This window comes from Anguilla rostrata, chromosome 11, assembly GCF_018555375.3.
Source record: "Anguilla rostrata isolate EN2019 chromosome 11, ASM1855537v3, whole genome shotgun sequence".
NCBI classification, from domain to species: domain Eukaryota; kingdom Metazoa; phylum Chordata; class Actinopteri; order Anguilliformes; family Anguillidae; genus Anguilla; species Anguilla rostrata.
The window spans coordinates 8,507,772-8,524,975 of NC_057943.1; the positions used below are offsets into that span (position 1 = coordinate 8,507,772).

General features: G+C 43.9%; 1 protein-coding gene across 4 annotated transcripts in view; it reads right to left on the bottom strand.

Moving 5' to 3' along the window:
- Positions 1-17,204, bottom strand: part of cfap74 (cilia and flagella associated protein 74) — a 58,414-nt gene that overhangs the window by 26,310 nt on the left and 14,900 nt on the right. For all 4 annotated transcript variants that reach the window (XM_064300890.1, XM_064300892.1, XM_064300888.1 and 1 more), the window contains exons 13-21: positions 16,680-16,841; positions 16,014-16,132; positions 9,996-10,062; positions 8,176-8,265; positions 7,673-7,846; positions 6,967-7,117; positions 5,217-5,377; positions 2,253-2,375; positions 1,927-2,048 (exon numbers count right to left, since the gene is read on the bottom strand). In XM_064300890.1, the coding sequence (XP_064156960.1) occupies positions 1,927-2,048; positions 2,253-2,375; positions 5,217-5,377; positions 6,967-7,117; positions 7,673-7,846; positions 8,176-8,265; positions 9,996-10,062; positions 16,014-16,132; positions 16,680-16,841 (1,169 nt within the window). The remainder of the gene's footprint in view (positions 1-1,926; positions 2,049-2,252; positions 2,376-5,216; positions 5,378-6,966; positions 7,118-7,672; positions 7,847-8,175; positions 8,266-9,995; positions 10,063-16,013; positions 16,133-16,679; positions 16,842-17,204) is intronic.

Genomic DNA, 17,204 nt, shown 5'->3' on the forward strand with positions numbered 1-17,204 from the left:
GGACCCGTCGGCCTGACAGATCTTCTAAGCAGTCAGCTCAGACAGTCATTCATGGGAGTATTCATTATGCATAAGCAGCAACAATGTATATTTAATCCAAAGGCTTAATATAAAACCGACAAATTAATTTATGGCTCCATAATACGAAGCGGTGAATACAAAGGAGGGACCTGCTTAGACTGGCAGCAGAAGGAGTGAGTGACAGTCCCATTCCTAAGTCTGCCATTAAAAAAAAAGAAACACCTGTACTGTATGGACTAATATTATTTTACCAGAGCTGTCATAGCCCGATTTGCATTTACTAGTTTTCTTTACGGCGGTGTGGATATGGTGAGGAACAATCCGGAACGGCGCCCGTGCTGTAAGGCGGTGGCCCTGCTTCTTGTAGGGGATTATATTGGCGATATTGGGGCGTTTTGTGAGTAGTTGGCGTGGGTAGTGCGCGCTGGTGCGTAATTGTTCACTGAATCGAGGCCAGTGTCACTGTCACATCTGTGCCCGCGTTCCAGCCGGTCTCTGCGGCTCAACCCCCTGCTGGTGACACCACGTTACCCAACCTTATGTTACCCCACCCCCATCCACCTTCCCTAAACCCTCCCCACAAACAAGCATATACGCATGCACGCGAATACTCACGCGTGCATGCGTGCACAAAGCCACTTCACCTTCTGAAGAAGAAAATAACAAGACTGGGCTCTAATACAGTCCACACACATCCTCGGGACATTACAGGATTACAAATTACAGAAGCCATTAAGATGTAATCTGGTGTAAACATCTAGTGAACGGTGTGTATCAGGGATGGCGATTTTCAATTATTTCCCAGATCGAGGGATCGCATAATGTGCTCGATTGCAAATTGATTCCTGGCATGGGGAAGAATCTATTTTTATAGCGGATCTTGGCCGGGCGCCACCACTAGTTGTATAGATGCATGAAGGCATAACAACGCACATCAATACCCAACTTTTTCCATCATAATAGAGTCTTAATGGTCAGTTTATTCTGTCAATAAACACAGCCAGTGGAAGATATGACGCAAAATTTTTTATTTCCAACTCACAAATGTTGCGTGCCCGCAAAACCATTACGCAACGTCTTGGCTGAATACTCAAATCTGATTGGCTGGGATGTGTGTTATATACACCCGACTATGGAGGAGCGACTGCAAAAGTTCAACCACCATTTGCTAGAATACTTAAGTTTCCTCTGCAACACATATTCTGAAATATATGTTTTTTATCACAACTGACAATGGTAGTAAAATCGCCTCGGGCAATTTTCCCCCAGAGCAGGGCATTCAAACTGTGTAATGCTCAGCCACATTATCCAATCAAAACGTGAGTTTCTAAATATATTTGCTTTATTCTGTTCATATTAGATAAAGAAATGTCCACTATTTTAATGTGTTTTTTAAAAAAAAAACATTTTTTTACATAGGCTACTGTGTGATAAATTAATAAGTGGAGCAAAGTTCAACACATAGTTGTACATACATAGCCTTCATGAGAGAATAAAAAAGAAGAAAAACTGAAGTAAACAAACTTATTTTTCCAAGTGAGACATTCCACCACTGGGGTGTGAACTGTAAGTCATGCAACTGTAAGAAACTTTTACCTAAATATATAATTTAAAAAACAATATCCAAAACTTCTATTTGTAAGGAAAAATGAAAAAAATAAAAAATAAAAAATGTAATCCAAGCCAGAGACTGGTGTTTGCCTGCAGGGTAAAACCCACTACCTTAGAATCCAAAACTCGATGTGAATCAGTCAGTCCATGTAGAATAAGCCAATCAATATGTACCATGTAAAATCAAAACCTGCTTATTTTCAACCGTCAACAGTTATATTTTCTTCATGAAGTAAATAAAGTAACTCTGGATTCAAACTTATAGAAAGACATTTCCCAGAAAGCAGGACTCACCTGCTCTGCACCACGATGCTGTCCTGGTAGAGTCGATCGTACATGCAGATTTTGAGGTCGATGTTGGGCTCAGCCACCCACACGGGGACGCAGACCCCCATCCCACGCACGGCGATAGGGATCTGGGTACGAGAGAGGGCCTCACTGCATCACCGCGCTCACTCACAGGGACGGGGAACTTCACAGCAGAACATCCAGCGTTAATTCAGCTCTAACAGAGTACGTTATGGTCCTACTCTGGACCGCAGCGGGTCCATACGTGCTCTGTAAGAGTCGATGCTAACGGCGGCCATTTTACTGCGCCGTGAGGAAACAGGAAACCGTACCGGCTGACAGTCGGGGTCGGAGAACCTGATGTGGAAGTCCATCTTGGCCTCTCCCAGCACGGTCGGCGTGAAAACGATGTGCAGCTTGACGCATCCGAAGGGCCCGATTTCGCCTTCTCTCCCCTGGAGGGCGGAAAGACTCATGACACACAAACGCTACAAGCCCTGTACCCAACACACTAACACAACAAGCCCTGTACCCAACACACAAACGCAACAAGCCCTGTACCCAACACACTAACGCAACAAGCCCTGTACCCAAAACACTAACGCAACAAGCCCTGCACCCAACACACTAACGCAACAAGCCCTGCACCCAAACACACATGTAACACAACAAGCGCCTGTACCCAACAATGCAGCCTCAACCAAACAACAAGCCCTGCACCCAACACACAAACACAACAAGCCCTGCACCCAACACACAAACACAACAAGCCCTGCACCCAACACACAAACGCAACAAGCCCTGTACCCAACACACAAACACAACAAGCCCTGCACCCAACACACAAACACAACAAGCCCTGCACCCAACACACAAACGCAACAAGCCCTGCACCCAACACACAAACGCAACAAGCCCTGTACCCAACACACAAACGCAACAAGCCCTGTACCCAACACACAAACGCAACAAGCCCTGTACCCAACATACAAAACACAACAAGCCCTGTACCCAACACACAAACACAACAAGCCCTGCACCCAACATACAAAACACAACAAGCCCTGTACCCAACACACAAACACAACAAGCCCTGCACCCAACATACAAAACACAACAAGCCCTGTACCCAACACACAAACACAACAAGCCCTGCATCCAACACACAAACGCTACAAGCCCTGTACTCAACACACTAACGCCACAAGCCCTGTACTCAACACACAAACACAACAAGCCCTGTACTCAACACACAAACAAAACAAGCCCTGTATCCAACACACTAACGCAACAAGCCCTGCACCCAACACACTAACTCAACAAGCCCTGCACCCAACACACAAACACAACAAGCCCTGTACCCAACACACTAACGCAACAAGCCCTGCACCCAACACACTAACTCAACAAGCCCTGCACCCAACACACAAATGCAACAAGCCCTGCACCCAACACACAAACACAACAAGCCCTGTACCCAACACACTAACGCAACAAGCCCTGCACCCAACACACAAACACAACAAGCCCTGCACCCAACACACAAACGCAACAAGCCCTGCACTCAACACACAAACGCAACAAGCCCTGTACTCAACACACAAACGCAACAAGCCCTGCACCCAACACACAAACGCAACAAGCCCTGTACCCAACACACAAACGCAACAAGCCCTGCACCCAACACACTAACGCAACAAGCCCTGCACCCAACACACTAACGCAACAAGCCCTGCACCCAACACACAAACACAACAAAGCCCTGTACCCAACACACAAACACAACAAGCCCTGTACCCAACACACAAACGCAACAAAGCCCTGTACCCAACACACAAACGCAACAAGCCCTGCACCCAATCCTGGTCTAAAGGGAAAACCGGAAGCACCCACACTCTCAAAATAAGATGTGTTAAAAACATCACATAATGTGTCATTTTTTTAACACACCTACATGTCTAGTTAGGGACAACACATTTTGTGTTATTTCAACAGAGTTAAATAGACTCCCTTTGTAACACATAAATTGTACAATTGTAACACAATAGTAGTAACTTGTGTTGAAAGTATCACGGAAGTAGTAACACAAAAAATGTGTTGGATTTTAACACATCCTCTTTGAGAGTGATGCTACTATTGAATAACTTAAAAAACTGTATCTGGCAGTTGTCTCATAAATAAAAATGTTTCTTTTAGACAGATTATCCTCTATGTTTATTCTATCATTTCAGATATCATTCCACCATTTTTGGCCTTGCAGGCCCTTACTGCAGCACTAACATTAAAAGCAGATGACAGCTCCTCATGAGCTGAACTAATATGGCCGTGTAAGATGGCTGAAAGTCTCCTTCTCTTTGTGCTCTGGTGTCAGAGAGTACGCATTGACTAACTACTCTCTGAGACTGGTTAACAGACGAGGCCTGAGTCTTTTAAACCTCTGCATTGTTTTGTTTTTGATAAATTCATGTGACACAACTCAGAGAAGTAAAATCCACAAAACAATAAGAATTTGGCACCTGCTAAAACTGGGGACTATGGTAAAAATGTGCCAGGCAAAAATATGTTTGAAGACGGAAAGATGTGCCAATTAGCCAGCTGTGTTCTTTTTTTTTTTTTTTTTTAAACATGTCACTGCTTGAAAATCTCGAATGCACATCCCAACATAATCCATTTCTAAGTCACAGAAATCAGCCCTCATTTGAGGGCAAATAAATCACCGTGACAGCGCACCAGCACGCCGCGCCGAACACAGCGGCCGTCCCCACGCGCGCGCACACGCCATGGATATGGGGAGGGCCCATTAGCGTGCTGGCAGGAGCGGGGGAGGGGGTGGGGGCGGGGGTGGGGCTGGGGGGGGGGCAACGAGCCCAGAGACAGGGAGAATGAGATACAAAGACAAATTTCAACTCAAAATTTGAGAAACAACTACACCCACTTTTTCAGTGTCCGTCTAACAATAAGGCTGCCCCCACTAATAGGGATACCTTTCGGGAAGGATTCTTGGAGGACGATGAAATGATAGATTGAACTGGTGACATTAAACCTAACCTCAAGTCTTTTTTATTTGACCTTAATTAATAAATTCAAGGATTCTCTTTTAACCTCCTTTTTTTTTTACCATCTCAGATCCTTGTCCCTCTGTTGCCATTTAATGTTCAAACCCAGTACCAGATTGAGTATACACCACCATACATAGACATACTGAAGAAAGGACGATATCTAATACCTACCCCGCTAAGATAAGGACAAAGCACAAGAGCAGACAGATTAAATTGCACCCTTGGTGCTGTTCACACCTCTCCAGCCCTGATATCACAGCAGTCCAGGCTGTCCTCCCGACCGGACTCCCGCAGCTCCGCTCCAATCTGCTCGGAAGACGCCGACCTTGAAGAACCGTCCGGACCCGTCGCCTCGGGGTCGTCTGGAGTCGGACATCTTACTGAGGAGCCCCCCGCGGCTGCGAAACACAGCGAGCACTCTCACAGGTTACCGCCCCTCTCTCTCCCCCCCAGGGCTCGCCCTTCGGTGGAAAAAGCAATGTCACCGCGCCGCGTTGTAACAGACAGACGGGACACAGACAGACCTTGAGAGATCACAGCTTTTACGCGTCTCCCGAACAGCGAGGGCGAGAGCAGGTGCCAAAACGTGACACCGCGGGGAGCGTCGGGGGGCTGACGGGGGGGCTGCCGGGGGGGGGGAGAGCGCAGCTCGTCGAGGTTCAGTAAGGCGCCCAGGATCCGCCGCGCTTTCATTTAACGGCTCACCGGGCCGCTCGTGGACACACCGCGCTCCGCTCCGGAGCTGTTCTGAGCCTGCACTGGTTTTTTTTATCCCCCCCCCCAAAAGGAAACGGAAAATCTGCAAATATGTACGTTTTACTACAGGAGGGTTTTGTGCGTCAGTTGCTATAGCAACTATAGCTTGCTGTTCAAGGCGGAAAGGGACATAGGGCCTGGTTTACGAAGACGTTTTAGCAGGCACATGCAAAACTAATAACTTGACCAATGATTGATTGGTCATAGTATTTGTTTTGCACCAATCATTGGTTAAAAAGGTTTTGCATGTGCTAAAGGTCTTGGCCAATCAGGCCCATAATATGAACCACACTAATATTGCTATTTAGAGGTGCAAAAAAGACACCAGCTGAAATTCACAGAAAGGCACAATGGCCGTCTCGCTTGACCTGTGTTCTTGAAAATGGCTTCCAGCACACACTGCTTTCTGGTATTACGGCATTATACAATAAGTGGCTTCCTTGCAGACACGTGCCCGCCACTTGGCGGATCAGAGGGGTGGGATTACCCAGGGTTCAAGTGTCCTCGAACACAGCCTGAACGATTATCCGGGAAGACTGTCTTTGTGTGACAGCGAGTGCTACTGCGCAGAGGCACAGGCTGCGATCGCTTTCACTCGTCTAAACGCAGACATTACTGAGGCTTATGTTCAGTAAACCACCATCAGCCACGCTGAGAAATAACGCTGAACTTGAGCATGCGTTTCCACTTCGCTTAATGGACATGGATAGAACTGTGATATTATACTATCTAAGCATAGTCTTTTAGACTGAGAAAATATTCCAAAACTCCACTTTTGCAACCCACTCCATTGTGAGCCCTGGGCTAAAATGTCTTGCTGAACTGAAAATGTATGTGGTCTCTTAACAAAGCGGTGTTCACTGAAAACCAGGGTCATTTCACGACAAGCATCTAAGGGTACTCGTAATTTCATTATATTTTCACACTCACTGAACACCAAGGTTTGAAGTGTCCAATAATTAAACTCATTTGTCCAAGTCGCAAAAAGGAACAGCTGTTTGGATTAAGTGTACACGATACAGACGTTTGATGCAAAATCTGGTACATACAGTACATGCCATTTTAATTAAAATTTCACCAGGGATTTAGAGTACATTTAGTATTTCCCTGTATTGCATTTTCCACATTCAGTACTTCTGTAAATGGGGAAAACCTGAATGCAAATACCATGAAATGAAAGCTATAAATAACGTGTGTGTACTTTTGTCTGATATTCATCTATTCGACCTACCGGATTGTTTGCGCTCTGTGCTGGAGCACTCTATCGCAGCAGAAAGCTTGGGAGCCCTTTCCTCTGTTTTAGACTCTCCCCCCTCCTGCTGCACAGCGCTCCCCCGCTCATCCAGAACAGCCCCTGGGTCGCTCTGGTCCTGGGGGGTCACCTGAACACGGACAGAGACTCGGGGGCTGACAACGAGACACCAGCACTGAACCCATGGGGTACAGGACGGAGTGTAGCACAGTGGGTAAGGAACTTGGCTTGTAACCGAAAGGTTGCAGGTTCGATTCCCGGGTAAGGACACTGCCGTTGTACCCTTGAGCAAGGTACTTAACCGAAATTGCTTCAGTATATATCCAGCTGTATAAATAGATACAATGTAAAATGCTATGTAAAAAAGTTGTGTAAGTCGCTCTGGATAAGAGCATCTGCTAAATGCCTGTAATGTAATGTAATGTAATGATGTACCCCTCTATTTCCTCAGATGACCTGCCCCATGAAGAGATGAAAGAGCAAAGCTAAACATGCAGAATGACTGCTTGTGTAAAAGACGGGTAAAACAGGCAGCGCCTTGACTGCAATTCACAGTTTCCAGTGTTTCTCCTGGGAGAACATCATCCATTTTGTTGTCCTGTTGTCAGTTACCACAGGGCCCCAGAGAGACTGCAGAGAGACTGAGTGAGAGAGTCCACGAGCGGGGACAGAAGAGAAGCCTCACCTGTGCCTCCCGAGAGACCGGCTCGGAGACGGGCAGCTCGGGTTCGGAGTGGGCAGAGGGAACCAGGATGAAGTACGTGCCCACCGCCCCCTGGTTGGTCAGGGTGATTGTCCGTGAAATTGTCTCCCCCACCACATGGGTGCCGAAGTCAATGAGGCCGCAATCGATCGAGAGCTTGGAGGGGAGGAGGGAGATGGCGCTCTCAGGAATGTGTGGGTACAGGGGAAGCCCCGGCAAGTCGGTTGGACAGCTTCACCCGACACTTAAACTTAATTAGAACACGATGCTAATGATACTTCAGGTACTACATGAAACTCCACAGAGAAAAATGATCTCTTCTTCAATAGTATACACTGGTTTATCATATGGACATTTTATTTGTTCAGTTTCTATCAAGTGAAATATCTAATGGAATATCTGAGTTCTCAGTTTATTCCCTATTCTTTTCCAATCCCACTGGACCGACACGACACATTCGCAACCCATCCCAATTTTCTACTCACAGAACACTTCTTGATGGTACATCTGAGAGGCACAGAAAACGGTCCAGCTGCAGATAAAAATTGCACTTCTCCATCCAAATCTTTATTTATCTGAAAGAATGTCAATACGCAAAGACGCTTTAGCCGTTATCACAAGATTTACACAAGCAAATATCTGAATAAACATCCGGCAAAAATGTTGGTTTTCACTTGACTTAATCAGTTTAATATTTGCTCACGTTCTCTAGGCATACACGACAGGATGTAAATGAAAGAGAAATGGGAACCCAAATCTGAAATTAAATATTTGTAAACCTTTGTTTCATCATGAGGACAGACAAAGACTAATTTGTTGAGTACAAACAACTAAGACATCCAGACTGTACATGAACTCTATTACTGAAATGTCATTATTTCAGTTTTGTTCATGGAACAACAGGAAAAGTTTTGTGGAAATATAACAATCACTGTTTAAAAATCATATGAACATCCCAAGTCCAATTAAGTGTACACAATGTGGCGCTGTTTTCTTATTTTAAAAATACCATGAATATCATCAAACATGTCTCCGACTTGGTGTCCACATTGGTCTACACTATCAAGAGACAAATGGAAAATAATGTCCTGCTATACCATAGCTTGGCAAGCATGACCAGTCGGAATGCCCATATCATTCTTACAATGTGTTTACACCACCAGGGGGCGTGTGTGAGCATGAGTGACAAATTGAGAATTCCTGAATGTAAAACGAAAACATTTGGAATTGAACATGCACATCCAGCTGGATTATCTGTCAATGCACACCCCATACCATATATCAACAACTCAGTGGCAATGACTGAATTATTAACAAAAAATGAAGAATAAACAAACAATGGTGCATGCTGGTGTGGGAGGTACCCTGAACACTGAGAATGCTCTCAGTGATCAGGAAACACAAGGTGCTGAATTCACTTCTCATCTGGAGAAGGAGGTGACCATCATAGGAAAGGCCAACATCACTGACATTAAAAAAAACGAAAAAAAAAACAAAACAGAGAATATCAATTGGTTTGAGTGCGGAACACGAAAGGACTGACTAAATTAAGTAGCTAAATTAATTTGTTGGCTATGTGTAAGCTATGTCCTCATCAGCTACGTGTTGAGTAACCTTACTTAATTAGGTTACCTAAACGTAACAGAAGTAGGTGTGCTACTGGTCTCAGAATGCTGCCTGTGATGCCCGTTCTGTACAATAAAAACCACTCCTAAGTCACTGAGCGATTGGCCAATAGCTATAAGCTATAAACAAAAAATTACACTCTGACTGAGGGTCCAGGGGTGATGTCACATTCTACCACACGAACACAGAGCCAGTCCAGCTAAACTAAAAATTCAAGACAACACAATAGAAGGACCGCATTGATCTTATTTGAAACTGCTACGGTCACTGTAATTTCATTTCTTGCTCGGATGTATTCCAAAAATTGATATTGCAGTACAATGTAACTTCATTGCTATGAGCAAGAAAAGACAAATAAATAAAACATAAAACTCTCTAAAAGTTTTATCAGCATTTATCGTGTTCCCATAACTGTAGATCTGTTTGTCTCATTTCAAAGCCAAACCTTCATTGTCTCTGTACTGAATTTGATATGGGGAAATCACGACAATATGCTATAATATATATTTTTCTGCATCAGTACACACCATTGAACTAAATAATGCTTGAAATCGGTTTTTTTTCCTTTTTGTTGTCAAGGGAATCATATGGCCATATTTTTAAAATGGTATCAAAACATTAAAACTGTCAAATCTAATAATGTACAAACAAAATGTCAGACCATTGGCTGGAGACTCACCATTGGTTTAAAGGTGGCCATCATGTCACAGGCCATTCCAGGTGACATAGGACCGGGCGGCTCAAAGCTGTGACAGGAGAGATGAGGGCGACGCACAGTTACACAGCATTAAATCAGTACGACTTTCAATTACGGAGAAGATTCCATGCAGAAATAAGACATTCTCATTTCCATATGGGTGATGCCAGACAGATGCTGTTAAAACAGCCTTAGTCATATATTTGTGTACCAAACAAAAGGAATGTAACGATGTATAACTATACACAGGAAACTGTTGGCCTCTGGCTCCTTGACCACGGGACTGACCCTCCGGTGAGTCACACTTGCAATTAACTTTTTCTGATTAACCGAGGCATAATTAAGCGCCTGTCCCCTTCCTCTTGTGACCCTGCAATAAACTCGCTGCTTGATCAGTTAGGCATCAGTTCGGGGCAGGAACTGCCCCTTTGAGAAGGAAATGGGGAGCCAGATTTAGCACACTTAAATACTGAAGCAGTAATCAATGGTTTATCCATCTTTGATTGACAGCTCCAATTCCGTGAGCCAATCACATGTTTGTGTTCCACTAAAATAATCCACCAACCAGGTTCCAGGAAACAAACGTGGTGTCCCATCATGTTGGGCTCGACAGGCGTACAGAATTCTGATTGGTTGTTGGACTTAATTTGTTCTGATTAAACCTGACCAAACCTCACAACAAAAGGGTAACCATTTAAAACCAAAGCTATAGTGCCGGTTAGAAGTGAGAATTTTTTATTGTTTCATTCTAACTACCAGTGTTGTAGGAGCCACAACCTCAAGCTAAGCTAATATATCCTGAAAAAGAAAACACAACAATTAAAAGCGTGAGTGGGCCCAAAAGTCACTGTATTGCTATTGTTGCAGTCAAGCACATTTTGCAAACTGTTTTCTTCAGGCAAAAAGAAGTGTCTGGCAACAGGCAAGCTGCACCACGTGTCATGATCTCTGGATAGGTCATGATAAAAAATTAAGATGCCTGGAGTGGTTTTGGAGGAGTTGAGCCTCACAGCGAAGGCTGAAAAATCAATAAAATGGTACAGGATGGCCAAGATAGCATTCATTTCAAAATATAGGAAAAAAAAAAGAAACTGGAGAAGAGAGGGAAAGTCATAACAGATGAACAAAGGTGTCAAATGCTAACAGTGCTTCTGCGGAAATAATTATTCTTTTTCTCCTTTGTTGGCTGGAGAGCACACAAATGCGATTTGCCAAAGCGCTTAAATCGAATCCGCACATTCTTTCACATAATGCCTTTATTTCCAGTCGTGCTAATTGCACCGTGTCAGAGATGCTGCGCAGTTGGGTGAATGTGACGTGTGCGAGTAGAGCAGAGCCTGGCTCAAATGCGTCAGCAACAGTCATCTTTCATCAGCTCAGCACAGTTCAAACCTGATCCTTTCCCAACTGCCATTTCCCAACTGACCTGCAGTCAGACGGATATGTGGAGGTACTGTAAGGGCCTGGACAGAGCAGCTCCCAGATATTAAATAGCTCGAAGGCATGGGTGTCCAGTCTTAGCCAGAAAGAGCTGATGTGGTTGTAAGGTTTTGTTTTAGCATAGCACTATGACGCTTGATTCAGCTCATTAACTAATTATGGCCTTCGATAAAGACCTTGGTAAGTAGAATCAGGTCTTGGTGCTGGGCTAAAACAAAAACCTGCACCTACACTGGCCCTTTTCAGGTAAGACTGGGCACCCCTGCCCTAAGGCTAAGGTCGTGCTTACTGCTTCCCTGGATCAGGTGAACAGATTATCACAGAGTTCTGTAATTCCTAGACCCGCTCTTGAGTGCCCAAACCTTGGAGTGAAGCCTGGTCCAGGTCTCAGCTCCAGCTCTCATTAGCAACGTGCCAATCCTTCAACTGCAAAGAGTCCCTCACCATAGAAACACATTTTGGATGTGATCCAGCCTTGACATGTAATTCCAGAAAAACATCACTGGCTTCGTCTCCTCCAGGCTTATATTCATGCCCTCATTCTCACTCTCCAAATTCCTTGAAAAACATGGGGTACCACCTGGTTGGCGCACCCAGTGAGGTGGCCCATGGTCTGTGATTAAATCCTGGCTGCAGTGATGCCGTCTGTCTCATGGGGGAAAAAGCACAGCTGGTCATGACTTCACCCAGGGAGGGAGGGAGAGCCTCATCAGAAATCTCACTGCTGCATCCACAGCGGTCTGCTCAAGCTGGAACCTGCAGTCCGGCTGCAGCGGAGCATCTGGGACTGCAGCCGCGCAGCTCACCTAGACTGCAGAGATGCAGCCGCGGCCGGTACCTGCCTCAGGCACACACCTGCTCAGCCATGCTATGGTGGCACTGCAGAAATGATAAACGCTCACCCGTACAGCAGGGCACATTGAGATGAATTTAAATTAAAAAAACTGATGGGTTACATAAAAAAAAAAGGATTGCCCAATTTAAATGTGTGCCCACTGGCATTTCAATAAATTTTAATGTTGGCTTTAATATCCTTTTCACCCATATATTTATGAAGGAACTGACCCACATACTCATAAAACCTACGGTATCCCTCATTTGCAGGCAATTTAGTTATTATACTTAAATATGAAGAAAATATATATGAAAATATAAAACACTTTTCAAGAATACATTTTCCATAAGACACAATATTTGTCAAAGCCCTTTCCATGCTTCTACAATACACACTACCTTTGCCCAATATTTAACAGTACATTTTAACATTTTATCAGATAAATCTGAAACGCGGGATGGAAATACAAACATATTTAACCGATCCTTTATCTTCGAAAAAATTGTTTTCCCTCGAGTTTTGTATCACACCTTTGTTATGAGTATCTCTCCCTCTGCGAAGCACTCTGGGAAGGAGGCTCAACAGCAGGAGTCGTGTAAATAATACGTTTTATAAAGCCAAGAGATAAAAAGAGGCCTGTGAATCTGTGGGGAGCGACTTTGTAGGCGTGCGCCTGGTGACAGGGGTGATGGGTCCACAGCCCAGGAGCTCTACAGCAGGGTACAAGCCTGGCACGGCGCCAGCCTTTGTGAATCTCATTTTCCGAAAGCGCGTTTCGTAAGACTTTGCGAGAGTCGTTTCAGATAGGCACGGCAGCCGAGCATTATTTATAACAAATAGCCGTGTTTTTGCCGGAGTTGCTGAGAAGAGCAATGGAGCGTAACACCCACGGTGCGCATCGGGGGTGTCAGTCAACCCGAATAAAGCTACTGGCTGGGTTATGTAAAAGAGCGCTTTATAACCTAATGTGATCTCGTAATGACTTCGGAGCTACAAAACAAGCGCCGCAATTCTCGCTCATTTATTCTGATAGAAATTCTTTGTAGCAATTTCAAACATTAACGCTTATGTAACACAAACACTTACGCTGGGATTTGAAATGCCTGTACCTCTAGGTCATTACCTAAAATGTTTTCTTTTCCAGTTCAGTATCGGACGGCTCCCTTTCATGTTTGTACAAAGTGTGAAATAAAATGAAAGAAAACCCTGAATTATTACTGACTTTAACTGTTGCTGTGTTGTATATTAAACAGTGGCCATCTCTATAGCTGTTTTCTCCTTGGGTAAAATAAGCCGATGTGCAGACAGGAAGTAAATTAAATGGTCTGAAAGCTGTCTGTCTGATGTCTACAGCAATCAGGGATTAATCTGGAGGGGACACATGCTGACTGAAGTCATTTAAAGTCTGCAATGTCTCTCTTTTTCCAAGGATTGTGCTTAGCATGACATTATCTAACTCTTTCAGTACTTCCCAATCCCATTATGAATCAATCATCACCCAGACCTTAAGGAAACATCTTATTAGATGAGATATTTACACAAGAATGCACGATTTGTTCCATAACATATATATTTTTTACTGTGTACCTAAAATTGGGTCTCTGTCATGTAGCCTTGGCCACGCACATTACGTGCAACAATACATTAAGTAAATAAAAATGGGTAAAATATTCCAACATATATATAAACAAACTAAATCTGGGATTAAAATGAAAGTTATAACTAGTCTGAAATAAAAACAAGTCTTCAGCATCCCTGTTAGTGTTAGGATCACAGGGCTGAAAATCTGTGCATGAGGTCATCTCTTTCATGGGCTTGTCCTGCACTGGCGTGGGCAGGGAACGCAGTGTGACAGGAACACAGGAGACGAGGCTCTGGCACGCACAGCACCACCCAGATAAAGGCCCTATCAGCAGCCATTTTGAGCGTCACCGGGGTTGACACACACAATAACAACTGATTCATGTCCGAATCCCTCTGCATATGCTACATTCTGAAGGACAGCCATTTTGAGTGTCACTCGAATGTCCGAACCCTTCAACATATGTTACGTCCTGAAGGAAATTAATAACGTGTTGCATTAATAATGAGTCTGCCAACAATAAATGCGCTACTTAAAAAGCTGTTGTCTAGAGATTACAACTGTCCACACAAGGAAATCTACCACTTTGCCATTACTTCCTTTTTCAAAATGACTGTCTGAAATAAATGTCGAAGGATCCCACAACCTATGCATGAGCTACTGCCTGCTGAATATTTTATCGATCATATGTCGCAGGCCATAAGGAGTGCAGAAATAGCATCTCAGTGCCCCCCGAATTCCCCTCGTGCGTACAAATTCTATATTGACTAAATCAAGCTCTGTATGACGACATTCACCAAAGCAGTACTGATATACAGCCAGACAGTATCACCCGGCAAATGGCATTACATTCCAATATCATCCAAACATCTACTTTTGCTCAAGATGGAAACAAAGGCGACACTAGCCCCTTTACCTATAAATCACAAGTACAATGATAACGCCTGGCTTATAAAGCTAGCTCTGGAGCGGAGACGTTCATTCACAAGGGGAAGACAGGATGATGACGCACTCTGCCACACCCACGGAGACGTTGGTAGAGTGGGGGGCGGTGGCGTGCTCTGGCCCCGCCGTTGAGTCGGACATCTCCAGGGGGGACTGAGCCACTTTCACGCAGGGCGCCAAGCGAGGCAGAAACACAGGAAGACACGATCTTAACAAGTCACTTTCGCCCTCTCGGGAGAGGGGCATTTCAACCGCCATTGGCTTCCCAATCACCTGCGACTTCATTCGCTGGCGTGTGTGTGTGTGTTACGAGCCGGGGCGCCATGCGTGCTGTGTACATGGAGGTCGTGTTGCCTGAGAAACACTGGATGTGGATTTATTGCCTGGTCAGGAACCTCAGGCAGCTGTGGTGTTAAATATTTTAACAGTCTGTGGAGCTCCTCCGCAGAAAGCAGAATATTTCGGTGGAAAAACCGTGGATTCCTTTTTTAAATTGTTTTTTGCCTCACCTCAAAGAAAAGGGCGAAAATATTTGAATGCACTTTCCTTTAACACAACTCAAATTAGAGCAACTCATACGGTCATACTACACACAGTTTTTCATTTTTGGCTTTCTTACGAGTGAATACTTAAAATTAATTAAATGATTTCTATGGCTCACTTACACGTTTTAAACTGAAGTCTCAGCTCTCAGTTCTTAACCTGTAATCAGAGATCTGTTACAATTAAACCTGTGTTATTCAATATGTGCCTGTGCATTTAAAGGAGAAAAGTCACAGTCGCCAGAGAGAATTGTGTTTTGACAAGTTCAGATCTGTGGCAGCAGTGACTAGGAAACTGAGATTGCAGCCCAGAATGTGGAGCGGGTGCACATTCATACATACAGCCGTATAAACGGATTAAATACTTAAAATGGAAGCTGTTTAAGTTCTGCCAGAAAAGGGCAGCCACTGAGAAATGAACAATAAAAATAAATGAGCATTATTGTATGAAGGAGAGAGACAAGTCTGCAGGGACAGAATAAAGGAAAAGAGAAGAGGAGGAGTGCTGAGGAGAGGAAAGAAGAGTTGAGGACTTGTAAAAAATAAGTTGAATTTACAAAGACATATACAGTACATTTAAGTTTAAAGTATAAGCATTATAATTCTGGAAAAGGATGGACCTCTGGTAAATGCTTCTGCAGGAAGCTGGTACTCACTGTATTGAAATGAAATCCTTCAGAAGCTCAGTGACACCCAGCAGTTTGCAGTAGTTTGTGGAGTATGTGACATTGGTCAGCGTAATCTTCTTCTTGTACGTCTTTCCAACATCAAAGTCCTGCAACATAGAGAAAAGTTTTGAAAATGTTCACAATATAGTGTCATCCAACTTTCGCATATGCCCTCATAAATAATAAATGTAAAAAAAAATACAGCATTAGTAAATATGGCCACTCCCAAAACATACTGAATAACATGAATAATTATGCCAACGGCCTTTTAAAATTAAATTCTTCCTTAAATGTTTGTGTGCCGTGGTCACTGATTTCCATTAAAATCATAAGGTGGATGTGGTGCTCATGTAGCCACAGCTGAGACGAGCAGCATTACCACTCACAGGGTGTAAGATTGTTTTTTTTCTTCCCAAAGAATAATTTATCTGACTAACTTATTATATATTTCCTCACAGATGGGTAAGGACACCTTCAAACCAGTGAACATGTTTTTAGCAAAAAGTAGGTGAAAACCAGGCTACAATTTGTTGAAAAGTAAAGGTTTTCTAGCCAACTAGGATGTAGCCAGGCTATATCCAGGTGAAGCCTGAGCTATTTTGGAGGTTAACCTCTAGCTTCCTGCTTTTTCTCAGTGGGAACGGGTCACAGTACCTTGAAATGAATGAATTCTGGTTTGCTGACGAAGGGGCAGCCCCTGAACTCTTTTCCCAGCGCTGCCTTATTCCTGAGCAGCGCTCTCTGCTGATTGGCCTGCGCCAGGGCAAGCCCATCATGCACTGTAGTACAGATGGACACTTCATCGTCCTGGAGATCCTGGTACACGTAACAAAGAAAAAAAAAAAAATCAAAAGCAGTATGCACTGTGACGGACTTCCTTAATATTCAGTGGTCTACATAAATGCCTACTTTCTACTACGTAAAGACCATTCCTTTGTACAAAAAATCTAATGAAAAATCTTATAATCTGCATAATTTATGCAATTAAAATGCAAATATGCCACTGATTTTACTAAACACAGATCATCTACACACACTGGTACCTGGAGAGTCAGTTTCTCTGAGACTTAAGTCTGCACTGTATATAGCCTACAATTAGATTTGCATGGTGGCCCTATATGTCATGCACCAAAATACACGAACACACATCCAGTATATGCACATATGCACATAAACACA